Here is a 27,220-nt window from a genome sequence, read left to right on the forward strand (position 1 = left end):
ATCCAAAAATTTTCATGAACTTTTATGAAGCTCATAGAATTTCAGAGCACATCACAGGTGTTAAGCGAACTTGAGAAATATAGAAACCTTGAGGGGTATTGTGCAATTTTTTTAGAGGTGCTAAGCATCTCAGAAAAGCTAGATCTAGAGATCTTTGGGGAATTTCAGATCCTAAGAGCAGTTCCCATGGCTTTAGTTCAGACTTGCTGGAGCAAATTAAATATCTATAATCGTAAATTTAGAAAAATTGAGAACCCTTAAGATGTACCGAGAATTTCAGGGATGTACATAGACCATCAAAAAACTTATGAAAACTTCACAGAAGTCCAAAGAATGTCGAGGAAATTTATCTGCAATAGAATTGAGAGCTTTAGGGAAGCTTCGAGAACATCAAGACAGATCAGAGAATAAAAGTGCAGTTCAATTTATTTCAAGAAAATTGTAGAAACCTTAAGGAAGTTCCGGAAACTTCAGCAAAGCTCCGATAGAACTTTTGGAACGTGATAAAAATTATATGAACATCCGGAAAACGTGAGAGTATTTTAAGGGATCAAGAACTTTAAAAAATGCGAAGATTTAGCTAAGTTCATTAGAGAATATGAACAAAGTTCCATTAATCTAAAAAAAAAGTGAGAACTTTTAGCAAGCAGCGATAAATATCTTCAAGAAACTCCAGAGAACTTCGAATTTAGATTGTTTCATTCAGTTTCAGTGAAGTTCCGAGTACTTCGAGGACGATCAGATAGCTTCAGAATAATCTCATTAAATTAAGCAAATTTCCAGCGACTTACAAAGAACTCCGTGGAATTATGGGGTATTCCAAGAATTCTATGATTCATCCAAAAACGTCAGGAAATTTTGAATATATATATCAGAAAATTTGCTGGATTATTAAAAAAAAATAGAGAACTTCAGGTAAGCATAGTTCAGGGAAAATAAGTGAGCGTTTTCAATGGTTAGAAATACTTAAGCAAAATTGTAGAAACTTCAAGGCAAATCAATTAATTTCAGTAAAATTGCAGGTTTTTAAAATATACTGATCAATTCAGGGCTGTCTAGAGAACTTTAAAGAAATTCAATAATCGTGTAGGTAGTTTCAATAACACCAGGAAAGTCTAGACTATTGAAGAAGTTTTAAATTAGTGTCGATAATTTAATGAACGTTTCATGAACTTCAGAAAAATCATGAGAACTTCAGTGGAAATCATAAAACTATGTTAATTATTACGTTCTAATTACATGTGCTCCCGCACACAAAAGTTCCAGAAATTTTGAGAACTTCATATAGCTTAAGAGGAGATCCGTGAACTTCAGGAATTTTTATTAACATTAGCAAAATGCGGGAGCATTTGATAGAAGTTTAGTAAGCTCCGAAAATTGAAGGAATTTCAAGGAGAGGCCAGTCATTAGTTTCAGAAAATTAGTGGGAAATTTAAACTAGTTCCCAGATTTTCATATAACTTCAGAGACGTTAAAAATTTAATTGAGGTCTTTGCATAATTTCAGAAGTTCACTGAAGCTTAAACATTTTAAGGACGGTACAATTAAATTCAGCGCAGTACAACAACAACATGAGAACTGCAAAAACGTTAGTGCAGTTTTGAGAATTTCAGAAAACAACAAAGAACCTCAGAGCCACATAAAGTTTAAAGAATTTAGAGACCTTCAGCGAATTGTTAAACCTTTAGAAGGGATTCAGGATCGTTAGAAAAATTAAGGAAACTTTAGGAAGTCCTATAATGTTCAGGGAAGTTTAAGAATTTGATGAGGAGTATTGTGAGCATCAGGCTAGTTTCTCAAACTACAAACGAACTTTACGGCAGAATTATCAACTTAAAAAATGAGTAGTTCTCAGAATAGTCCATTCCATATTCAATGGAAATTTCGGTGAAACTATCCTCCGAATTCTTTTTTTTTTAGTTTTCCTCGGAATTACCTTGAAATTCTCCACAATAAGACACCCTTTGGAAAGATTATCAGAATATTCATTGAATTCATTTCAGATTTCCTTTTGAATCTCACTCCTTCCCTTGGAATTCTACTCACATTGAAAGTCTCCTAAGAATTCATTGGCATTTCTACTCACAAATTCCTCAGATTTCTTCTCATAACTTGTTTGGCAAACTCTCCTGAATTTATTTTCCGACTTTCTTTGAAGATGTCCTCAGATTCAATTGTGATCCTTCAAAAAAATTCAAGGTCTTATGCTCCGAATTTGTTTGCTCCCACAAACTTTATGGAATTATCCTCAGAATGCCCTTGGAATTTTCCTTTGAAGTTCACAGGAGTTGTGCTCCTCAGAAATTCCTAAGAGTTTGCAATAAAATTTACTTTTAATTCAATTCAAGGTCACTTTTTCGTCACTATTTTTACAACTGCAGGGTTGTTTTATAACTTTACAGATTCAAGCAGAACGATGCGTAAATAAATGGTACTCGATTATGACGACTGGGTTAGGGAAAACTTTTTTTTTCAATACAACGGTGATAAAATTATCACTCTTTATTTGTACATTTTTTTAAAGTTTTTGATGGAAAACTGTGAAAGCATTTATTTTAGAAGATTTGTAGATATATTTCCTATCGATTGATATATTTGGATTTTAATTTCATCTATCAATGACAAAGTTATAAGCGTCCGAATCCTAACACTTTTTCGTGACGGTTACAGTTTTAGATTTTCGATTTACCCAATATACCTTCGCGTAAGACGTAGTCTACGTCAAAAGGGTGGAACTGCAATTGGCCTGAAGCATTTCAAGCGGAAATGGAAAGTGGAAACAGGGCTCGGGCAAAAGATGATGGGTCGTGTACGAAGAAAAGTTCAAGCAATGGCCTTTGGTAAGAAGGAAGACTGAAACAATGGTTTTACAATAAGTATAAGTATAATACCTACTAATGTGCAGGTTTCTTCCATAAAAGCACTCAGTGGTCCCGGTCAGTGGGAGATGGATTGTTACCAAACACTCACAGCTCAAGTAATATTTTACGTTTTATGAAGTACTACAAGGACACTAATAAAACCCTGGTCAAGACAGCTTTGTCTTTATTATATCCATCAAAAACTCATTAAGTCTACAATCAGTCTAGTTGGCCCATCCTGGAGTAGGTTTTGAAGGGTATATGTGCGAGACACTTCAAGATTGATTTGCTGCAAAAAGAACATACGACGGAAGCATTGAGAACCATTTGAAATCCTTATTAAAACTACAATAAAAACCATTTGGCATGAATACTTGTGTCATTAGCCTTTAACGTTTGCTAAGCATCTTACCAAATTCATCTGATCGAAAATGAATCTGTCACAAATCCTCATCGTTAAAGAGGAAGATTTACCGAAATTGTCGAATCAGGTCTCATATTGTGGTCTATTAGCCTCATAGCCTAGTCAGTAAAGGCACGGTATTACCAAGCCGGAGGTGGCGGGTTCGATTCCCGGTCCGGTCGAGGGAATCTTTCGGATTGGAAATTTTCTCGGCTTCCCTGGGCATAGATTATCATTGTGCTTGCCACACAATATACAAATTCATGCATTGGTATTGGCATGGAAAGTTCTCAATTAATTACTGTGGAAGTGCATTTAGAACACTAAGTTGAGAAACCGCAATAAGCTAATATGCGCTAAGCAATAAGCTTGAAATGCGAATAAGAAGAAGAAGTTGTGGTCTATTTTTAGGTGACAGTTTAAATATAATGTGAAATTTGCTCCGGAAGATCGAAAAAAACTAGTTCACCATCGGAGTTCTTTAAATAATTTTTTTATATGGGAATAAAATACACTCCTTTTTTAGATTAAAATATACAAAATTTGATTTCAATTATTTTAACTAGTTCGTTTATTTACTAGGCTCAGGCGTGTGTGACACTTTGCGGAGCCAAAAATCGGTATTTTTTAAATTGACATTTTAAACAGCAGTAAATCTAGGCTAGTATTGGGTACCAATTACTCGTGGCGGGCTCGAGGTTAATGGGTAACAATTTCGATTGGAAGGAGCTAGGTAGGAAACAGGTTTTTGAAGCGTCCTTGGCTTGGCAAGGGCAAGTAGCACAGAAACAGGTGGATAATAAGATTAAGACTGGGACACAATGGCTGGAAAATGTGTGGAAAGGAGGAGATGCACTGTGGGGAGAAGGGTGGCCATTAATAGAAAAATTTACTATTTTTAATTTCACATATTGATATGCCAATTGAGAGTACATACTCTAGATAAGAAAAGCTGAACATATTTCAACTTAATATATTGGCTAACGGAAGATACATGCTACCAAAGTTGAAACAAGCGCATGTTTCCCACATGATATACAGTAATGTACACCTATTGAAACATACCATTTTAAAGCTTGAAATCTAAGCTTTCCATTGGGGTTATCTACACTACAAATCGATCAAATTTTTGGATAGTCACATGAAAAAATACTAAAAAATTACGATTTTTCAAAACTAAATCATGTCGCAATAAAAAAGTCCACCTCGGTTCGCTCAAATGTTCATAAGAGAATAAAGTACAATCCTAGTGCTAAATTTCAGCGAAGGTTACATCTGCACTTACTTGCTGTATCTCGAGAACGCACCAATTGAAAATTTTGTGGTTTCATTCTTCAAACACCGGATGGATTACAAATAAGTCGATTATGCACTCTAGCGCTCATTTTTGATATGAGGGTACATCATGATGATCATCAGTTCAACGTTTCAACTTTTGGCTATATTAAATGCTATCGCACACATCAAGGGTAACACAAAAATAGTTTTAAAGACCGACATATTTTTGGCCACCTATTTGTATGCGACCTTCCCATAGTGGGATGGTCACATCAAACTCTAACATCAGACAAACAAAGGAATTCGTAGATCGCCTGTATGTAGGGAAGATCGGAAGGGTTTTCTACCTCGGGTCACTAGGGTATCCAATAATCGTGCTCTGGAGGCGTCATTACCCGGGCAATGTCGAAGAAAATAGGATGAGTGCCTACCTTGTTTCATCAACCGAATAGCAAGCGTCAAAGCCTCAATCGAAGATCATCAAAAATAAATTGAATAATAGCAATATGGCGGTGGCATAAAATTTGATTTACCATAGGTCATATATCCAAAAGCTCTTTTGTTTTTATTAAATCGCTAACAAATGCAAAATGTTTTATTGTGGCTTTTATGGTGATAATTTAAGGACCGAATTGTTTTATCTTAAGCCATTTTACTTAATCCCAAACCGTTTAGTTTTATCATTGACATTAATGGTAGCAAGGTTAAACGCCAAAATTTGTTTAACTTACGAAAGTTTGGTTGTGCGACCATTGCAACGAGGTTCTACTCCAGCATTGGGTTAACAAGTTGCGTGACATCCTTGACAAGGGCGAATTGCTCCCATTGAAAGCAGTTACTCAGGAAGTGTGTCTAGATAACCTGGAACAGTTGTAAGCCCAAAAGCTTCCCTTCTCACGCATGATATGATGAAGTTTATGGACTTGGATTTTTTGAAAGAGTTAATAGAGTTAACCACAGCTATGGTTTGAAAGGCAGCCAATTTCCAGCTAACGGCTTCTGTAGTTACCTGTCGACCGTTTTTTGCGGTTCTAGTTTGGCACAGATGCTGTTCTCGTTTGAAACCAAATGGTTTTAAAATTGCTTTTATAATGATAAAAGACTTCTATATAAAATTTTGTTGTGACATTAATAAACATGCGCTAAGGTGGTTTATGATTAATTTCGTTTAATGTTGAAATTTTATTTTAAATTTGCCTCCAGATAACGATATAGATCAGTTCCAAATGATGAATCGTAGAAACTCAACTTTGTCACACATTATTGTTTGCTATGAGCAATACTTCAAATCGGCCATTTTGAATCTTGTAAAATTTTCAAAATAGCATCATTTTAATTTAAAAAAAAAAATGTAGCGCGGAAACAGCACTTATGTGTGCTGGGAGCGTTGTACAAATAGAACTGCGAATAATTTGATCAAATCTAATGCTCTGTAATGGTGTCCTTTATGTTGTGAAGATCAGAACTTTAAAAGGGATAACTTTTGAGGCAAGACAAGGCGTCCTCATCAAGTTTAAGGAAAAGCATATACTAATGTCCACAATAGGTACAGCAAAACATCACATTACGCCCTTATTCGCACTATCTATTCTGCAGCCAACTGAAGCTTGAACCAGGTACTTGGGAAACCCAGAATATCCGCGACAACATCCAGTAAACGATGCTCTGTCGTATTCAGTTTTTCAATATTGTTGCATTTACAAATGCTGGAATAAATTTAATTTTTATTACATGAATTGATCTCACCAAATTTTGAGCCGGATGGCTCAATTGGTTCAAACAGCAGCATTATAAGACCTCTGGTAACGTTAATAAAAAACCAACTAACGAAAGCGCAAATCGCAAAAAGACCGACGGTAGTTCATTTCCTTTTCTTTCATATGCTGCTTCAATCTCAGCCACCATTTAGCCCGGAATTAGATGATTAGAAAACTTTAACAGACGATCTTCAACAGCTGTTGTAAAATTTGATTTTCATTTGAACATTACACACAATGTGTACTGATTGACCTCCTTCCTCAAAACTGTTCATAAATCCTCCAAACCGCAAACTATCCTGCCCGCAGACCGAAGCAAGGGACAAGCAATCGAAAAACTTCGGCCCGAGAAATCAAAACCGTACAGAAAATCCATAAACATCCGCTGCCCGTAAATCATCCATGAAGCTCAACTTCTGTCTCGTCAAGAAGAAGGCAGTTCACGCAGCTCGCCTCAAAAGATAGTCCACTACCAAACTAAAACCAAGCCAACAAAAAAAAACGCGCATATCCTGTCGCATGTGACAAATCCTCCTTATTACAAGTTGCTACCGTTCAACTATCAAGCCCACATATGCTCGCTTGGAAAGAAAATAAAAATCTCGCTCATCCAACCGAAAAAAAAATTAGTTCAAACCGTAACGAAATACGCATGCATTAAAGGTACTACCCACAGGAACAGGAACGTTGAGAAGCAGTATAAAAATCACATCTGCTCCCATGTGGTTTCAATAGCACGCACACACACACACTCATACTCACAGGAACCCAGTCGAACTGGAACGTTGAAACCCCGAAAGCAGCATTCAGCAGCAGCTGTCCTGGCTTATGACCTTATGCGGAAGCTACATAATTTTTTACTACCCGAGCATGCTTGAATTTTGAAAACTGGCGGGAAAAGCATAACCGACCGATGCGACGCCGTGTGGCGAATAGTGCAAAGTGTGCAACTGAAGCTTTTGGATATTGCATGAAGGCGAAAAGCGCTTGGAAAATTATCTTACACGGTCGTTCGAGTCGACTCAATTTCGTCGAAAGTGGATTTACTCACCGGGAGAAACTTCTTGAAAATAAGGAAAATCGATAGATGTTTTACTCAGTCTATTAGTATACTATCTTAGACTGGACAAAATGTTCATGTATTTTCCTCATATTCGAGAAGGTTTCTCTGGTTTTTCACGGTTTTTGCCCGGAAAATACAACTCACTTTTGACGAAATTGAGTCGATCAATTTTGAGCGATCTGATCGACCGTAGACGGATATCGCTTAAACCGCATTGGATAAAATGCACGGTCAATGAAAGTAACTCCATATTGAGCTGAATTTGACTCAACATAACAAAAAGTGGGGTTACTCAGTGAATGAGAAAACTTTTCCTCGATTTTCAACACGGCCAATGAGAACGACCCAAATTTGAGTTTAGTTTACTAATAAAACACAAACTGCAGGAACTCAGCGATGAGTAAATTTTCCTCATGTTTTTTCTAGTTTTTTTTTTGTAAATTTATTTATTTGTACAGGGTGAATCAGGAAAAAAATCCCAAATATGAGAAAAGTAAAGATTGGACTCACTCAGTCTATAGGCCTTTTTAATGCACCACCAACGTAGAGGGCACCACGCGAGTTCGAGAGGAAACGTCAACCAAACCGTTTGTTTACATCAGAAGAAGGATTTTTCACAACGCAAATTAAAGCATTTTTCATCGAACATCTTTCCAATTTCCATCAGTAATTGTCTTATTTTACGATTTTCCACACATCTGAACTGATTAGCACCTAAACTATTCACACACAAGCAATCCGGAAGATCATAACCACTAAGGCACTTTTATAATTATCCATTTTTCTCAACAAAAATATTCCTGGACACTAGCAGGATCCTTGCAAAGACGATACAAAATTAAATTTTTCAACTGTAAATCAAGTTTTGGAGCATCTCAGATGAATCAATTTATCAGGAACAGTAAAAAAGTGTTCCGCTTCCTATGTCTCATGGCAAAAATTTCTGCTAACAGCACTCTTTTTTACATTCTCCTATTTACCACCAGAGGTTGAATTGATCGTTTAGTTTCTATTAAAAAGGCGTATTGGTACTACTCCTAGACTGAGTAAAATGTTCGTAAATTTTTCGCATTTTAAGGTTTTCCACAGGAAAACATGAGGCAAACCCGTAAAAAAAAAGAACCATGGAGATACAATGAAATGTATTGTAACCATACAATAGAATTTATTGTATTTACAATAAATCGTATTCTCCACAACGATAAAATAATAATAGAATGTATTTTTCCACAATAGAATCTATAGCAAATGTGAAAATATACAATAGAACAAGAGGGTTTTTATGTATCTTAACCATACGAAAAATCACTATTTCCCGAACAAACTTGACCAAATTACCATTAATTGAATTGCTGTTCTATTGTTGAAAACTCTTACTATATGGAATGTATTGTACATTTATTGTAATAACAATATGTCAAAATTTCTTGTATAATATACGCACAATAAGATCGATTGTTGGGCATAGATATGGATGTAATGGTTTTTTATTTTATGGTAATTGTATGGTTATTTTTTTCCGGGAATCTACTCATCGCTGAGCTTCTGCACTTTTTGCAATTATTAGTAAACTACACTCATATTTGGGTCGTTCTCATTGGCCGCGCAGGAAAAAAAATCTAGAATATGAGAAAAATGTGAGGGGGCATCACATCTAAATCGCAATTCTAGATGCTCGAAAAATCTCACAAGTCTTCTTTCATTTCTCGATGAACATTTCAAATGGTCCTATCTGCTTTGATCGATTCTCTTCATCGACTTTCTCTTTTGATAACCACGCCTACGCAAATGCATTTCGTGCTACTTTTGCCACACAGTTTATTTATTTATTTGTCGTCAATCAGTGTAGACCGTTTTACAATTGTTGTCTTAAGTGCTATTTTTACAATTTTGTCTTTGTTTATATTTTTTATAATATGTCTTAAGAAAAAGTTAAAACATTACTTCTAGTTGACGTTATACGACGAATTAAAATATTGCTTTAATTTAGTTTTTGTCATTGTAAAGTCAATGTTATCGCAGTGCTTATTATATGTATCCATCATTTGGTTCAAGGGTCCAAATTTGGCATAATTCGTACGATGACGATTTGTAGCAAATATATTTCTGTTTCGTAAATGCCTAGATGGTGTATATAAATTTAAGGATGAAAATAGTTCTATTGAATCAATTCGATGTGATACGATATCGTTTACGAAAGAAATCATAGCAAATTCACGACGTTCTTTTAATGTTTGGATATTTATGAGCATACACCGAGCTGTGTAAGATGGCAGAGGAAATACAGTCCAACCTAACTTGCGGAGTGCATACAATAGAAACTGCTTTTGAACGGACTCTATTCTTTCTTCGTGTGTGATTGAAAAAGGTGACCAAACTATGCTGCAATATTCTAATACCGATCTTACATAAGCAATGTACAATGTTTTTATCGTATACGGATCGTGAAAGTTATAGCAGAAACGTTTTATGAAACCAAGCAAGTTGTTAGCTCTGTTAATAATTGTATTATAATGATCGATGAAAGTAAGTTTTGAGTCCAAAATAACACCTAGATCCCTGACTCTATCACACTTTTCTACGTTCTGGTTTACTAAAGTGATTGTTATATCGGGTAGCTTTTGTTTTCTACTAATGGTAATGGAGTTACATTTTTTTATATTTAATTGTAGCAGGCTTTTTTGACACCAAGTATGGAATATTTGAATTTCCTCTTTGAATGTGATGATGTCTTTGGCATCTTTTATTTCCAAAAAAAGTTTAATGTCGTCAGCATATATTAAAACTTTCAATTTCTTAATAATGAAAGATATGTCATTGACGAAGAGAATAAATAAAAGTGGTCCTAAATGGAAGCCTTGAGGAACTCCTGAAGTGACATCAACGGGATTTGATATCTTTCCTTTGTATTTTACTATTTGATGGCGGTCAGTTAAATATGATTCAAGCCACTTGAGGAGTGCGTAATGAATTCCCATTTTTTGAAGTTTAAAAAGAAGCATGGGTATGTCAATTCGATCAAACGCTTTGCTGAAATCTGTATACAACACTTCTACATGGTTTCCGTTATCCATTGCATTCAACGAATAATTAATTAATTCGAGCAAATTCGTAGTTGTTGAACGGCCTTTAAAGAAGCCATGTTGCATAGTAGTTATTCTGTTTTTAATTTGAAGAAAGAGTTTTTCATTTACAATCGCCTCGAAAAGTTTCGGAATGCAAGAGATAATAGCTATACCACGATAATTTCGTATGTCGGATTTTTTACCCGATTTAAAGATAGGCACTAAAAACGAGTTTTTCCATATTTTAGGGAAGTTTCCGGATTCCAGTGACATATTGAAAATCCAAAATAATGGAGCAGTAAGTTCAATTGCTAAAGTTTTCATAAAAACTGGCGGAACACCGTCAGGGCCAGGACCTTTAGATGCATCTAAATTGTTTAAACCCTTTAAGATATCATGAACCTTGATTTGACTTACGCTGATGTCACTTGAAAATTCTGGATATGATTCAAAATATTCACGGTCACGGTCCTCTTCTGAAAACGTAGTATATATTTCTTGGAAGAAATTTGCAAACAAATTGCATATATCATCCGAGTTCTCACCTATCCTATCGTCCAAATGCATCTTTGAGGGAAAAATTATCAAATTTTAATTTGGTTTTCACATAATTGAAGAAGTTTCTAGGACAAGATTTTATTTCAAGTTCAGTTTTTAAATTATACTCCTCAAATGCCATATTCACGGCCAAATTTAACTGATCGCAAATGTCTAAATAGTATGCCAAAGTTTCTTCACTATTATATTTTTTATAAATTTGATAGCAGAAATTTCTATCTTGTGCTTAGAACGTTGAACACAGCAGGGAATGCTGTTGAAGTTGAGTTATTAACGGAAGAGAAAGTCGAAGAAGAGAATCGATCAATGCAGATAGGACCTTTTGAAATGTTTATCTAGTTTTCTCGCATATTCTTGTATCGTTCATCATCGTCGAATCGTCGTCAAGCAGAACGCTAGACCACAGAGAACAGACGTCCAAGTTCGGTGAGAAACTTGTGTAAAGTTAAGTGGAAACGTCGCCGTTACGTAGCGCTAGCATCTCTTGCTTTCCTCTATAAATTTTCCACTTTCGACCAATTTGGCGCTAGCATCGATAAATTATCTGTTGAAAATTGCCACTTGGCGCTACCAGCACTTAGTGTCTAGTGTAAGTTGTGCAACGCCAGCGCCATCAGTCTGTGGCTAGACTGAGAAAAATTTCGATCGATTTTCCTCATATTCAATCAGTTTTTTTTTTCGGAACAGTGAGGAAAATTTTACTCACTCACTGAGTAACTCCACCGATTGAATCAACTCAAATGTGAGTTTCGTTCACTCAAATTCGTAAAAACGTAGGTTATTCATAGACAAAGTAAAATTTTCCTCCATTTTCCAGGAAAAACTTTTCGAATACAGTACCCGTTTTGTATTTTCATGGGGTTCGATATTGGTACCTTGCCAAAATCGAACGAATTTTGAAAATAATAAAGTCTGTTCCATTTAGAATTTGGCCGCACAAAATAGGTCATTTCTCCAAGGGGAAATAAGGTACAAAACGCTTAAGGTATCATTTTGTAGGATTTGCATTTAGCTTTAAGGGAAAAATACCACAAGAAATATTCGTCGGATTTTCGGATGAATGTTCGAATTTTTCGCGGAATACCTCTCATTATGTCTTGCACAACCTCATCTACTATCCTTTTCCACCACTTCTCTAAATCAGTTGGTGTGTTGATTGTTTTGCCCCTTTTCTCCATGGGACGAAAACCTGGACAATTTGGTGGATTGATACTTTTCTCAATAAAATCGACATTATTCTGCTTATACCATTCTATTACATCGCGGCTGCAATGGCAACTGGCTAAGTCAGGCCAAAACTTTACAGGACCTTCGTGCGATTGAATGAACGGCAAAATTATGTTGTGGAGACACTCCTCCTTGTAAAGTTGTCCATTCCTAGTCGCCCCAGTGATGAAAACCTTTGTTTTCTTTCCGCAACTGCAGATGCCTTGCCAAATCATCAACATGCGAGCGCATTTACCTGCAAACACAAATTTGAATTTATCAAGAGCATCCCCCTTACGTTTGGCAAAGTAAAAATTTTGGCCCGGGATTTGTCCAAAGTCCATTTTTAAGGTAAGTTTCATCGTCTATCAAAATACATCCGTTATACTTGGTCAGAACTTGCTCGTACAGCTTCCTTGCACGGTTTTTGGCAACCAGGTTTTGTTTCAGCGTCCTGTTGGGATGTTTGCTGGCATGGTACGACCGGAAACCTTCTCGCAAACAGATTCGTACTGTGTGCCGCACTGAACCTTTTCGCCAAATCACGACCGGAGATCCCAGGATTCTTTTGGACTGCCCTTATGACCTTCGCTCGTAGTTTTCGGTCATATGTTCCACTTCTACGTTTATTTTGTTTTGCACGATCCAACATTAGTGTTTCCCGGTAACGTTTAAGCACGGTATTTACAGTCGATTTTGGAAATTTGAGTGCCTTTGCCATCATTCCTCCTGACCACGTTGGATTTTGCACGTGAGTGTGCAGAATTTTCCACGTCTGTCACGTTCCATCTTCGATAACTTTTGAACAAGTATATGAATCCTGATGAAATTTTCACTACTAAATATACAATCTTTCCGGATTAAAAACGCTGTCAATAGTTTCTTGCTACGACAACTAGAGGCGCTACAGTAATTAAAAGTGGCCAAAGCATAAAAAGAAGCGGCCAAATGCTAACTCGAACCGGCTTTATATTTTTGCTCCTGATGATTACAATTGGGTTCTTTAGTTTTGAAAAATATATCGGTTTTTATATATCATCTGAAAGAGCTTCGTTTTCTGAGCACAGCGATATTTTTTTCAACCCCATGCACTTTCATCTCGATTTTTAAATCATGATTTAAAGCAAAATAATAACTTCACTGTTTGACACTAAACTGACAAACTGACAGCTCGCTCCCATACAAAGTGACACCAAGGGGCGCTAATTAGGTGATTTTTGCAAATGTATTCGTACTTATTTAAAGTAGTTCCAGTGTACCAAAATTGATGAAATTTTGGATTTGGGTTCCATTTTTAATGCAGATTACGAATATGCATTTACCTCAATACCCTTAAAGAACCCAATTCTTAAATAAAAGATTAATTGAATAACATCTTTATCATAAAGACGACTCACAGTGGTCCAAAATCAACTATTTCATAGATAAAATTTAAAAATAAAACCGTTCGATTTCGCACGGTTCGATTTAGGCAGCACTAAATTTTCGGACTTGTTGCCAAAATCGAACGGGTACTGTATGTGGAAAATTTTCCTCGACTGAGTTAAGTTTTTGTCGATTTTCGTCAATGTCGTTTCGTCAAGACGATTTACGAGTAAAAGCGAGGAAAATTTTACTCACTCTATGAGTTTTAGCGATTTTAAGTTAAAAACCACTCTATTTCGAGTCGATCTCATCGGCCGTGAGTTTATCAAGCAACATAGACACCAACCCGATTGCAGCGCCACTCGGTGGCGAACATCGGCAAACCAGATGGATAAAAAGCTAACGTGACTTTCTTACTCTCTTCTCTTCGGCAGATTCTGTACGGTCCCGATGGGCAGTTGCTCAAACCGGAATCACGTCGTGGTCGCGGCAAGGGACGATCCTCGAAGACCACCAAGGCTGATGCCGCTGCCAGTGGGGGCGCTACCACCGATGCCAATGGAGCGGTAAGTTCAAAAATATGTTTTTCTGTACCTTGTCATCTAGGGTGGGGCACCATTTCAGCATACCTAAGTTGACTTTGGCTCGCCCCTCCCATAAATCAGTCTTCCGACTGCAGCATTCACGATTTAACTTTTGAGCAAAGAATTTGATGCATGAATGTTGGATGTAGCTGTTTGTTTCATTGCTTTTGTCGCGTATGACGGAAATGAGTCCCATATGCTGAAATAGTACTCAATCCTATAAGCGAATTTGTTTTCAAACGAACTTTTTGTCAGTGCGAACCTCCACCGGAGTAGGTTACGAAAACAAACATCAAACTGACGTTTGCCTGAATACAAGCGAACGCTTATTTTGATACCCGATCCAGGTTGGAACTTAATCAAAAACAAATTCGGTATATGTAATATTGGTAGATTGCTACTTAGGGTTTTAGCTTGGTAGTGTAGAACATAAAAGATCTGGTAGCAGATTGGGAGGTAGTGTAGTGATTCTAAATAAAACGTGTAGCATGATTTTTTGTTTGGTTTTAAAAATAGAAGCATTGACTGTTATGTCGCCGATTCTTTTTGTGGGACTAGCAGTAAAACGCACCATTCTCGGATAATTTTTAAATAGGTATTATCTCCTTTTGTCGATCAAAAAATCTACTAAAGTCTCTGAGAAAAAACAACTGTTGAAAATAATGTTTCGAAATTAGATCAAACTTCCAAACCCTTTTGGAAGATCGCAAAAATTTTGAAAAACCTCAAAAGTCTATTCCAGCGCTTAAAAAAGGGTGGTCAAATTTTGATCACAAATTCGGAAAATGCGCAGAAACTTGCAAAGTAATTCGAGAGTTTCCATAATTTTAGTTTGGGTCTTACTAGTCCTATTAGGAATCAGGTTGCTCGGGATTATCTGAATATTTTCGCTCGGGAAAATATTTTTGATGATTCCTGGGGGACTGATTTGGATGCAGTAAGATCTATAACTAAAAAGTTTAAAAATATGAAAGCTTCAGGTGATGATGGAATTTTCTATATCCTCATCGCATTCAACTACTCATCAACTCTTAAGAGTTACCAATTTAATTCTTTCTAACAAAGTTGAAGGCTGCTCGACTGGAGCTGTTCTTCTAGGCATAGAAAAAGCATTCGACAGTGTTTGTCATGAAGGTTTGATTGCCAAATTGAAAAAGTTTATTTATCCACTCTATATTATGAAATTAGTTCAAAATTATTCAACTGACAGAACTCTGCAGATAAATTATCAAAATTCCTTATCTGAATGACTACCTGTTAGAGCTGGAGTTCCTCAGGGTAGCATTCTTGGGTCTATATTATATAAAGTCTTCGTGTTATTTGGAAGACCAGAAAACTAAGGAGCACTAGGAGCAGTTTCGTGAATTTTCCACTTTAAAGGATCTTCCGGAGGACGGAGGACTGGATCCATGTTTATGTCACGATCCAAAATTCATTCTATCATCACAGTTCTAAGTGTTTTTCAAAAACTGCGGAGCGCTAGGATCAGTTTCATTGAGTGACCACTTTTACGGATGTTTCGGATCTTCTGGAGGACGGTCCCATGGACATCCAGGTCCATGTTTATGTCACAACCTCACATTATTTCTATCATCACAGTTCGTAATGTTAAAAAAAAAACACGGAGCTCTAGGATCAGGATCGTGGATTTACCACTCTTACGGATGTTCCGGATCTTCCGCTGCACGGTCCGATGGCCATCTCCCATGTCCCAAATTCATTCTTATATCACAGTTCCTAATGTAAAAAAAATGTGGAGGTCTAGGATCAGTTTCCTGGATTGTTCACTTTTACGGATGTTCTGGATCTTCCGGGGGACGGTCCCATGGCCATCCAGGTCCATGTATATGTCACGACTCCAAATACCTTTTTATATCACAGTTCCTTATGTTAAAAAAAAAAAAAAACCGCGGGGCTCTAGGATCAGATTCATGGATTGACCACTTTTACGGATGATCGGGATTTTTCGAGGACCGTTCCGTTGTCTCCAGGATCCATATATTGGAACCATGACTGTATTCTGGATAGTTGTGAACATTTGTGCCCATTAATCTAAATTACAGATATTGCGCCACTTGCAAAACCCTTTAAACACACCTTTCAAAAAAATGTGTAACGAATCTTTTCGCTTTTCAAGAAAGTAGACGACTCTATTTTCAATTGTTTTCTAATCAAAATAATCTACATACCCTAGGAATTCTAAAGGTATCACAATTTTTGAAATTGATTAAGGAATGGCTAAGTTATACCTTTGCTAACTTGCTGTTACACGTTTTTTTGTAGGGATCGTAGTCGGCGTAAAGTTTTTTACCCGCCGTATTCGGAGCGTTAATGGGTGTATTCACTTTTCCCCTAAATGGGTGAAATTGTACTCCCTAATGGGTACCCTTAAGTTACAGTGTATGTATAAAGATTTATGGTCCTCTCCCTCTCCCTCTGTTACGTGTTATCACCGAACTCTAACTTGCTCCACTGTCGGGCTGTTACTGATGGTGGAAGCGATTTGGCAGATCCTTTTGTGGACGAACATTTCCGCTGCTCTTTCTCTTCCTCTATTCTGGCGTTATCACCAAGCTCCGATCAGATCGACCGTCTTGTCAGATAGCGCTGTGAGAGGCAAATTTACGCATGGGCTGGAAAGTGATGTCCGATAATATAGATCTGTCCGGTTATCTGATTAGTTCGCGAAATGTTCCTATATTTTTCGTTAAATTACTTATTTGTTGAACTATTTTCACTATTTGTACTTTCTCAAAAAAATTGCTGAATAAATTCTCCGTCGCCGTCGTATGTCACATGACATACTGCACATCATATTTCCATTGGTCCATTTTGAGAAATATGCGTTTGAAAACTTCCCCATTTTCGTTACATGGCTCATTCTTGATTTCGTAATGTGACCACCGACGAACCCACATTCCACAGAAGCATTTTGTTTATCAACAATTATATTTGTCAATCGAGCGATTCGAACTATCGACCGGGCGATCAGATCTGTCAAACGAGATGAGACACAAACCAAGGCAATGTAAATTCTACGTGTGTTTGTGTTTTTGCTTATGATATGACGGGATTGGATGAGTAGATGGCGGTAGTGTTAAACGTATTTTAAGTATGGAAAAATTGTCCTAAAACACGGGAATCATCCGAATTTCATGCAGCATTAACCAAACTAGATTTTGACTATATGGACATTTATTATGTGTGAGAGAAGTACATTTAGAGCAACTGAATCCGAGACAAAGGAGCAACCGACGCTCGAGGAATTACTTTATGCATAATTCTGAAGACCTTATCATTAACTAAGAGGATTTTTTTTTGGGTAGCAGATCGCATCATTGGATAAATATTTAAACCAGCTTACATTACATAATACAATGATTCCTAAAAACGCCGGCTGAGCGTATTATTTGGCTTACCCTACCCACTAGCAAAAATACCCCTTCCGTGACATTTATGAGAGGTCGTAGAGTTCTTTGCATATTTCTTAAGTAAGTATCGGACTAACAGTCTTTTCCCATCCCTACCAGTGGCAAGGGCGTGGCCAGGACAGTTTCATCTGTTGGTAAAAGGCACATCCTCAATCTAAGTCTAAGATTCTAAGAGATAATGGTTAACACTCCGAACACGATGCCTCCGGTAAAATGTGTAACGGCAGATTGACAATGTTTTAAAAATCACTGCTCAGCAATTTATCGACAGGTTGAAATTTTTCTACAGCGTTTTTTTTTTCGTGCTGCAATTTTATGTGGGACACTCTTTATTCTAGGCGCCAGAAACACCAATGTTGCCTGCTGAACAGTTGATTGAGCATCATCATAAGAAATTAGTAGCGGCGCCGGTGGTGCAGTGGTAAGCGTGATTACCTCTCACCCCAGCAGGCCTGGGTTCAATCCCAGTTGGTGTCACCGGGATGTTCTGAGGCATAACAGGGAAGTAAAGCCGTTGGTCTCCGGTTTATGAGTTGATGGGTCGATAGGTAGGGTCCAGGTGTGGGAGTTGCCTCCCTGGCGTCGGTAGATTGGTGCTCAGCACGGAAAACAAGATCGATGGAAAGCAAATCAAGAAGAAAAAAAATAAAAATAAGAAGAAAGCAGTGACTTGAATCATTAAAAACTTTTGTTCCTTACAATTAAAAAGTGGTGTTTAACAAAGTTGTAGCTGAGAACAATTTCTACAAACACAACTATCATTTTTTGTAACAGAGCGATATGATGCATTGTTAGATATATATGAACAAAAAAAATGGTTTTTCCCATAGTAAGTTCCATACAAACTTCAAATGGTTTGTGCCAAGTCAGTTTCTTACTAAATGAGTTCAAATTTTGAAAGGCTAATCAAGCCCCAATTTCAAACCGCATGAGCACTGTGGAGCGAAATTTTCAAATTTTGCATCAGTCTAGTGGCCAGTGTTGGCAAAATCATCAATTAAATGATATTTGTCCGCTCTCATACGCTCTCAATATCACGCGTGATATTGGAACAAAAAATCATGCTTGGTATTGATTTTGCAAGCTCTTTCGATATTGCGAGACTATTCACAACATGCAAAAATCAAGCTGAGAGTTGACTCGATACAAAAATGATTCCGTTGCACATCGTTTTCTTAGAAGGAGAAAGTATAGTTTGCTATCTCTTTTTACTCTTCACCGATGGCAGACACGAAGTGACTGCTGCCAGCCGTTATGAAAGTTTCAGTTGTGTTCGATCATGAAACTCAATCTCACCAAAGTTTGTTGAGATTTGCAGCTGGTGAGTTTTTTAGCTTGATATTCCGAGCTGCAATATCACAGCTTGCAAAATCAACCACAGTTGTTTGCTTGTTGATTTTCGGCTACGAAAATCAAGCGTGATCTTGTTCATTGGTGAGATTTGATATTATGATATTTTTCCCAACACTACTAGTGGCTAATCCCAAACTTCTATCTGGCAGTAACGAATAAAGGTGGGTCTGCTTCTTAACAACAGTTTGGAGTTAGTACCATCTACGCTATCGCGCAACTTGGACTACACACTTAGAAATAACTAATTTTACACGTGACGGAATCCATCTTTGACATAAAATATGAGACGTAAACAAACATGTCATGTAATATTAAGTGCTCCGAGACTGAAAAGTTCGTTGTTCGACGAAAAGTACGTTTGATTGAGCTATATTTCGCGTCTATTATGACTCAACTTTATGTCAAAATTGATGCTCGTATATGCCACCCTCAAAGCACCTAAATTTACATGAATTTTTCTAAGTGTGTATGCTATGCTATGAACTGAAGTGATCAAAGTCTGTTCAAGTTCGGAATACATTTTCTAATTTTTGATTTTTTTCACAAATTTTTAAACTTCTACCGAACAGCTCCGTAATTCAAAAACTACCGAACCGTGGAGGCCTGGATTAGTGTGTAGTGTGTTTTCCATTCCCAGTGAGATTCTGCAATATGTACATTATCATTAGTGTGCTACTCTAGTGGGATGAAATTGCCCGCGTTATTTCTTCTTCTCTGAGGTGCAATAATTGTTAAATTAATGCTACATAAAATGTCCGAGACATTGTCTATACATTCAAACGGACAATGCTCAAAACAATCCAACGAATTCCCCAAGGACGCACCTCATGCCATGCCAATCAAGCATTTGAGCACGCACAGACATTCAAAATGTTGACATTTTTTTACTGCCAGCCACCAGCAAAAGAAGCAATAAATTCGAGGAGCTCCGAGCACGCCAAAGCATAAAAATTGGCCAACGGATGATGCCGCCACATCGCCGTCGCAAACACGTAAATCCGTAATTTGCTCCCACTTGTACGTGTAGCCCACCGGTAGTAGGTAGTAAACAATCCTCAGACTGTAATTTCATTTTTATTCTCATGTTTATATTGATTTTATATTTATCTTCATTTGTGCTGCTCCATGCTGTTTTCCCTCCGATTCAGGACATTCATCCACTCACACACATACAACACATCCTTCGAATTTAAATTACGATGGGTATTTTTTTTTTCGGTGCTTTTCGATCGCTTGTCGCATGTTATGACTTCATAAAAATACTTCAAATCCCGAAACGGGAAACATCCTGAACGGTCGTCGAAATGTCAAATCATCAAAGATGGTGATGGTGTAACCGTAAAATCAGTCTCCCATTCTGGAAATGACAACAGGCAACAACCGACGGCGGTTATTTTCGGTCGACGCCGACGGTTTATGAAGCAATTTTCAATTCCGATGGGATTCCACCGGTGTTGCCCCGCCGAACGACGACTGCCGGGAGGGGTTGGGAAATCGTAAAATTTGCACACCCCTGTTCGACTGGTGAACATCACGTCGTGGTCTCTTATTTTTTTTTCCCCCATTCACCAACGCGCCATCACAAGAAATTGTGTAGCGGAACGCGCGCGTCGTAGGCGGCCATCTTGTTTTCGTTCCACGGCTTCCGGAAGCTGTTGATGACTTTTATCGTCCACGTGGTCATTAAAGTAGCGGCGGTAGCGAGGGTGTAAAAAAAATCGTCGAATCAGCAGACCGGACGAGTTACGGCTGAAACTCCGACTGCTGTTGTATTTTACGTTTTTTATCGATTTGCTGTCACATTTGCCTGAATGTATGCATATATACGACGTACACTGAACAACAGTCGGTGCGAGGAGTTTAGTGACCGTGAAGGAGAAGCGCCTCTTCTCTGCTGCTGATAAGCAAGAGCTATACCGGGCGGACAGCGAGGGGCGGAAATTTATCTCCTGAGATTGCAAAATTTGCAGCCCTGTCTTGAGGATGGTGGGATCCTTGCTCGGTTCGGCGCGAAAGTGGGATGGGGCGTGTGAATGATGATACGCTGGCTGTCGGACGAAGCCCGCTCTATCCGCTCGCTGTGCCAATGGTTCATTGTAAATATTAAATCAAGATTAATTTATATGCTAAATAAATTTAATTTATCTCAATGTTGAGACTAGAGGAGGAAGGCACAAGGGAAAAAAAAATATACGGAGCGATAAACCGAAAGCAAACTCGAGATTGGTCGTCCGTCGGGCTCGGTACATGCATAAACATATGAGCGAGCGCAGAGTGGGTCTGTTGTTGATGGGTCCAAGTTGCGATCTGGTGCGCGCGCGAGAGCATGGTTCGTTGGTTGGTTCGGTTGGTCGATGGCAGCTGGAGTAGTACAAAGATAAGAACACAAACTACAATCTCAGCGAAAATGTCCGATAAGGAACTGACTGGAACAACAACAACAACAACAACAACGCCGTCGACGACAATGACGCTTGGAAATTTGCAACCATGTTCGTTTATGTTTATGTTCAACTTGCCGACGGCTCCGGTTCGGACATGAGCGAAAGAGGGTGTTCAACTTAAATGGTGGGTGTGTGGGGAATAATCATAATAAATTTGATTGCTGGCGGACCATTTAGCACGGAAAACAATGATTGCTAGTTAACATGCACCTGTTTAACTTTTTTTTAATGTGGTTTGGGTTGGGTTTATTAACCGTAAGAGTGCTGATGTTATAAGTGATATTCCAGCCTTTTTTTATACTTAATTTGTTGCCGGCATGATATTGTGAAAAGACTACTTTTTCAAATTCTGTCTCATGCTCGTTAACTGATCTGAATGATTTCATTTTTGATATTAGGCTTGTCTAGCCTAAATAAATTGCATGAACCGAACATTTTGTAATTTACCCCCCCCCCCCCCCTCAAATTTACGTTAACTCACTCAATATTTGAGTACCATTTATACAATTTCCGGTAATAATGCTCAGCGAAAATAGCCAACACCAATGTGGGTAGATTAAATTCCTTTCAATAGTGTACCGGGATGTAAAATTAGCCCTATGATTAAGATTTGAGCTGGGATTTTTAAAGCCAGTCCGTCTGATGTAAATGGGAAAAGGATCATCATGTCATTGGCAGTCACTGAAATGTTACACGTCATTTACCTCAATCCTGCGGTTTTCAGAGGTGGTTGGAAATACTATCTAACATGAAGCTATAGTGTGATAATTTTTTAGCTAGAGAATGAGATAACCCGTACGATGTACGCGGAGATTTGAAGTATGCCTTCAAATCTACAGGCTCATGACATACTTCATACTTTAGGCAAAGAGTGTGCGTTTGACTTGCACTGTCGCATTAAGGGGTTACGCCTACCTGCAAGACCGAAAAAAAGCGAAAGTTTGGATTTTTTTTCTCGAAAACGACGCAAAATATTGAAAATCGGTTTTCTGTCGTTTATTGAACACACATTAAATGGTACATTTATCAGTCGATGCTGTAAAAACAAGGTCATAGTGCCCCGCACGGCTGCTCCCCGTGGACGATGTTCTAAAAAACGCTTTTTGCGGTGCCAACTGCGGTTTGTGATGTAATCATCTGAAATAAAAAAAAACCATGCCAAATCGTTAAGCATGTGTTAAACTAGTCCTTGATCGTTCGATTTTTTTTTTAATTTTTTTTTTACAAAATGGCGGTCTTGCAAAGTTGAAGTGCCGATTTTTGATCCTTAAAATTTTTCTTTGATCGGCTGTAAAAAATCGAAATTAAATGATAGACGAAATCCGAACGATCGTGGACTGCACAAAATAGTACTGAACAGAAATCAAAACGAATCGAACGAATCGAATGTATACATTTCGAGAAATTTTTGGCACCGGTTTTGAAAATATGATTCCGAGATAATCGCGTTTAAAGTTTCAAGTTGGGTTTAGTCCACTATAAGTGAATATTTTTGTACGTCGCATAACTTTCACAATTTTCATCGGATCAACTTGATCTTTTGAGGAAATATTCTTGACTTTATATACTTTCGATTAGGACAATAAAAAAAATCGATTTTTGGAAATTTGCAGGTAGGCGTAACCCCTTAATGGCCCTTCGCTCATTTTTAGCTTCTATTCAATTTACATACTGCCGTACTCTAACGGAACTATCTACCTACCCTCTTCTAAGACCATTCTCTAGCTGATAAATTATCAAACTAAACCTTCATGTTAGATATCATTTCCAACCAACTCCTCAATCCTAAGTTTTAGTGATGGGTCCATGTCAGTAACAAATTTGGATTTATGAGGATTCTTTATACCAGTAGTATGTACATACTACTAGTTTCTACGTAAAGTGCGGGCCACACTCAGCACCTTAGTGAGGGATGGCGATATCGATCAGAGGTGACAAGCTAAAGGGTCGAATTCAAAGAATTTCTTTTTAATTAATGCCTTAACACAACATTCCACAATATGGCCCAAAGCCGTATTTAGGAAGATAAAAATGTTTGCGCTAAAACCGTTCGTTTTAGGCATATAGTGTTCGGGAATCTTCTTCATATTTTTTGGCCAATTTTTTCATGTTAGTGAAATTAGGGTGGTCCATAAAATTGGTGAATTGCAAATGTGAACTTTTTAATTATATAAGCTAGACCAATGCAATGTTTTAGAAAGTTGCAATCAATTTGCGGCACTTTTGCTCAAGACACTAAACTTCCATCTCTTATGGTTCATGAGTAATGATTTTTTTAAAAATCAAGTTAGGGTGGCCCCTTAAAAATTGATTTTCTATGAATATCTTTTCATACGTTCATTTCTTGTAAAACAAATGTTCTAGACACTTTTAGAACTTTCAATGGCAAATTTTTGCTGAAGCAACCAAGTTTCTATCTTTTTTAATGGAAAGTTAAAGGCGATTTTCTTAAAAAAAAACTGGAATTTTTTTATTGTCAATATCTCTAAAAGGAGCAAACCGATTTTCATGTTTCTAATTCCATTCGAAAGATCATTACTTTGTTTATTTACGGTGGAAAAACTGCGAAAACGATTTTTGTTAAAAGCATTTCATTTAATTTTTAAAAATTCATATTGTTATGCAAAAAACTGCCATAACTCTTCAAATGAAGGAGATAGTATCTTAATTGCTTCGGCAAAAATGTGCGCCAACAAAAGTTCTTGAACATAATGGACTTCTGATCACCTTCATGGCCTTCTTTACACTACCTGCGTTTTCCGGAAACTCCGATAGATTGTTGATGATCTTTCCTGCGTCTCGAAGGCCAGAATTTGTTGCACTGGTTACCACTACAAACATTAACTCCGCATAACGAACTTCTACGCTGATATCGTGCACTTTTCTAAGCTTTGATCTCGTACTTGAAGTCTCGAAGGATTTGCGTGGTCTTCCTTTTCTAGCTTTCGGTTCTGCTAATTTGCTTACAGTTTCACACCTACTCAGCCAAACCTTGTTATGCTCAAAGAACCGTTTTCTGTTCCGACAACTCTTTGTCCACAATCTTGCAAATTTAAGTGTGAACATGCTAATTTTCTTTTTTAATATTGATTTTCCTGTCTTGAAACTTGTTAACCACAAACTGGAATAGAGCTGCTGAAGAACCATTCTTTGTAAGCTGTTCTGCCAGATCACGGTTAGCGATTTTCAAAATTATTTTTTTGTTTTCCTTTTAATATAACAGTTAATTAAGGAATTCCAGTAATTCACCGCCAGCCAATGCGATTTTCTTTCTAGAATTCATTCACATATAGTGCTTTCAAGTATCACTTAGAAAATTTGGAAAAAAAATGTTTTTGTTCCCGTTAATAAATAATACTTCCTAAATACGGCTTAGGGACCATTGCACAGTGGTCCAGAATGCAGATTTAGGTGGAATGATATGTTTTGAGCCTGAAATTGAAACTTTAGACTAAAAGTCTCTTCTACAAAGTTGTTCCTTTTAGTTAGGCCCTCATTTTTATGATAATGAATTCTAGGGTGGTTCCTATTATCATTAAAATCAAAAATCTAACTTTTTTGTTTGAATAAATTAAGGTATACATTCTTTTAAAAAGTTATAGCTGAGCAAATTTCAAGCAACTTTGTTGAAAATAACTTTTTTGTATCTCTTAAATTGGCTGATTTAGAGCTATTTTCTTGAATTGAGTTAGGGTGGCTCTTGAAAAAACAGTTTTTTTGTTCTAGTTTTCTTATTTCAAATTTCTCAGCAAAGATGTATTGAGATAACTTTTAGATCTTAAGAAGGCGCAAGTTTTTGCTGCACAAAGCTTGTCAATATCTTTCGCCGATAAAGAGTTATTGACGTTTTTATACTAAAAATATGCACTTTTCAAATGTTAATATCTCTGGTTGGGGCAAACAAAAAAAAAGGTTTTTTTACGGCATTTGAAAGGGCGTATGTAATTCTCAATATTATGACAAAATTGGAGGTATGTTATTTTTTAAACTCGTATAAAATCAATTTGAATTTAGTCATATTTTTTACTATATTTGGGTATATCTTTTTTATTAGAAGAGATACAGGCAACAAATTCAGTTATAAAACATTCGTTTAAAAGAGTTTTAAAATTCTCTAGAAGATAACTTTCATGAGAAATTTTAAATAAAAAAGTTATTACTAAAAAAATATTTTTTCCAGGAACACCCTAAGTCAACTCCGAAAAAATACTCTAAAATGAGAACGATAAGAGATAGAAAAAAAATTTCTTCGACAAAGTTGCTTGCGATTAATTTAGCTACAACTTTTTCAAACAATACATGTTTTTATTTTGTAAAACATAAAAGTTAGTTTTAAAAATTCCCTAATTTGAGGACCACCCTGACGTTTGCAAACACCAAAAGAAGGGAATTTGTAAGAACAAAAACTTTTTTGAAGACACTAAATGTCCAAATATTGAAACAAATGTACTAGCACATTTTATATAAATTTGTCATTAGAGTGGTCCTATGAAATCCATTTTTTGCCAATAACTTTTTTATTTGAAATTTCTCATGAAAGTTATCTTCTAGAGAATTTTAAAACTCTTTTAGACGAATATTTTATACATAAATTTGTTGCCTGTATCTCTTCTAATAAAAAAGATATACCCAAATATAGTAAAAAATATGACTAAATTCAAATTGATTTTATACGAGTTTAAAAAATAACATACCTCCAATTTTGTCATATTATTGAGAATAACTTACGCCCTTTCAAATGCCGTAAAAAAACTTTTTTTTTGTTTGCCCCAACCAGAGATATTAACATTTGAAAAGTGCATATTTTTAGTATAAAAACGTTAATAATTATTGATCGGTGACAGATATTGACAAACTTTGTGCAGCAAAAACTTGTGCCTTCTTAAGATCTAAAAGTTATCTCAAGACACCTTTGCTGAGAAATTTGAAATAAGAAAACTAGAACAAAAAAACTGTTTTTTCAAGAGCCACCCTAACTCAATTCAAGAAAATAGCTCTAAATCGGCCAATTTAAGAGATACAAAAAAGTTATTTTCAACAAAGTTGCTTGAAATTAGCTCAGCTATAACTTTGCCGAAAAATGTACACCTTAATTTATTCAAACAAAAAAGTTAGATTTTTGATTTTAATTATAATAGGAACCACCCAAGAATTCATTATCATAAAAATGAGGGCCTAACTATAAGGAATAACTTTGTAGAAGAGACTTTTAGTCTAAAGTTTCAGTTACAGGCTCAAAACATATCATTCCACCTAAATCTGCATTCTGGACCACTGTGCATTGTGCGTTCGATGCATCAATTTCAAAATAAAATTTTATATCTTGAAAAAAAAATTTAGTTTCTAGAATAATGAAAAATATGTATGCTTTTAAACTGCAACCAATTTTCCGAGCTCCACAATTAAGTAAATATTTTGAAGTTACAGATATCGAAGACTTTCCAAAGTCTCATGAAGACTTAAGATGTTTTCCAAGTTACCGAATAATGAAAGTTCTCTTAATGCTGAACGCCATTGTGCTGGTCGGTCTCCAAGGTCGAATTTTGGAGAGTGAAAGTGGAAGACTACAGTAATTTTTTTTTTAGAAACCATGAGCTGTTAAAAAATGTAAGATCTGAGCTTGGGCGTCCACTGCCTGAAAAAAAAACCTGGAAAAACATGGAAAACCTGAAGTCTTCAGGGGATTTTGTTTTACCTGGAAAAACCAGAAGTTCTCAGGAAATCTTCAAAATCCTTTATCAGCCATTTTTTTAGAATAGACTATATTGAAGTACGCCTCAGAGCCTTCGCAGGGATTTTAAAATATTTCACAATACAATCAACTTTATCTTCCTCGTTAGTTACTCTTACTA

At 36.7% G+C, this 27,220-nt stretch overlaps 1 protein-coding gene across 2 annotated transcripts in view; it reads left to right on the forward strand.

Moving 5' to 3' along the window:
- Tet (Ten-Eleven Translocation (TET) family protein) overlaps positions 1-27,220 on the forward strand; it is a 647,407-nt gene that overhangs the window by 182,270 nt on the left and 437,917 nt on the right. For both annotated transcript variants that reach the window (XM_065224604.1, XM_065224605.1), the window contains exon 4: positions 13,991-14,122. In XM_065224604.1, the coding sequence (XP_065080676.1) occupies positions 13,991-14,122 (132 nt within the window). The remainder of the gene's footprint in view (positions 1-13,990; positions 14,123-27,220) is intronic.

Source organism: Ochlerotatus camptorhynchus, unplaced genomic scaffold, assembly GCF_037179485.1.
Source record: "Ochlerotatus camptorhynchus isolate MF236.1 unplaced genomic scaffold, CSIRO-AGI_Acam_v1.1 ptg000213l, whole genome shotgun sequence".
NCBI classification, from domain to species: Eukaryota; Metazoa; Arthropoda; class Insecta; order Diptera; family Culicidae; genus Ochlerotatus; species Ochlerotatus camptorhynchus.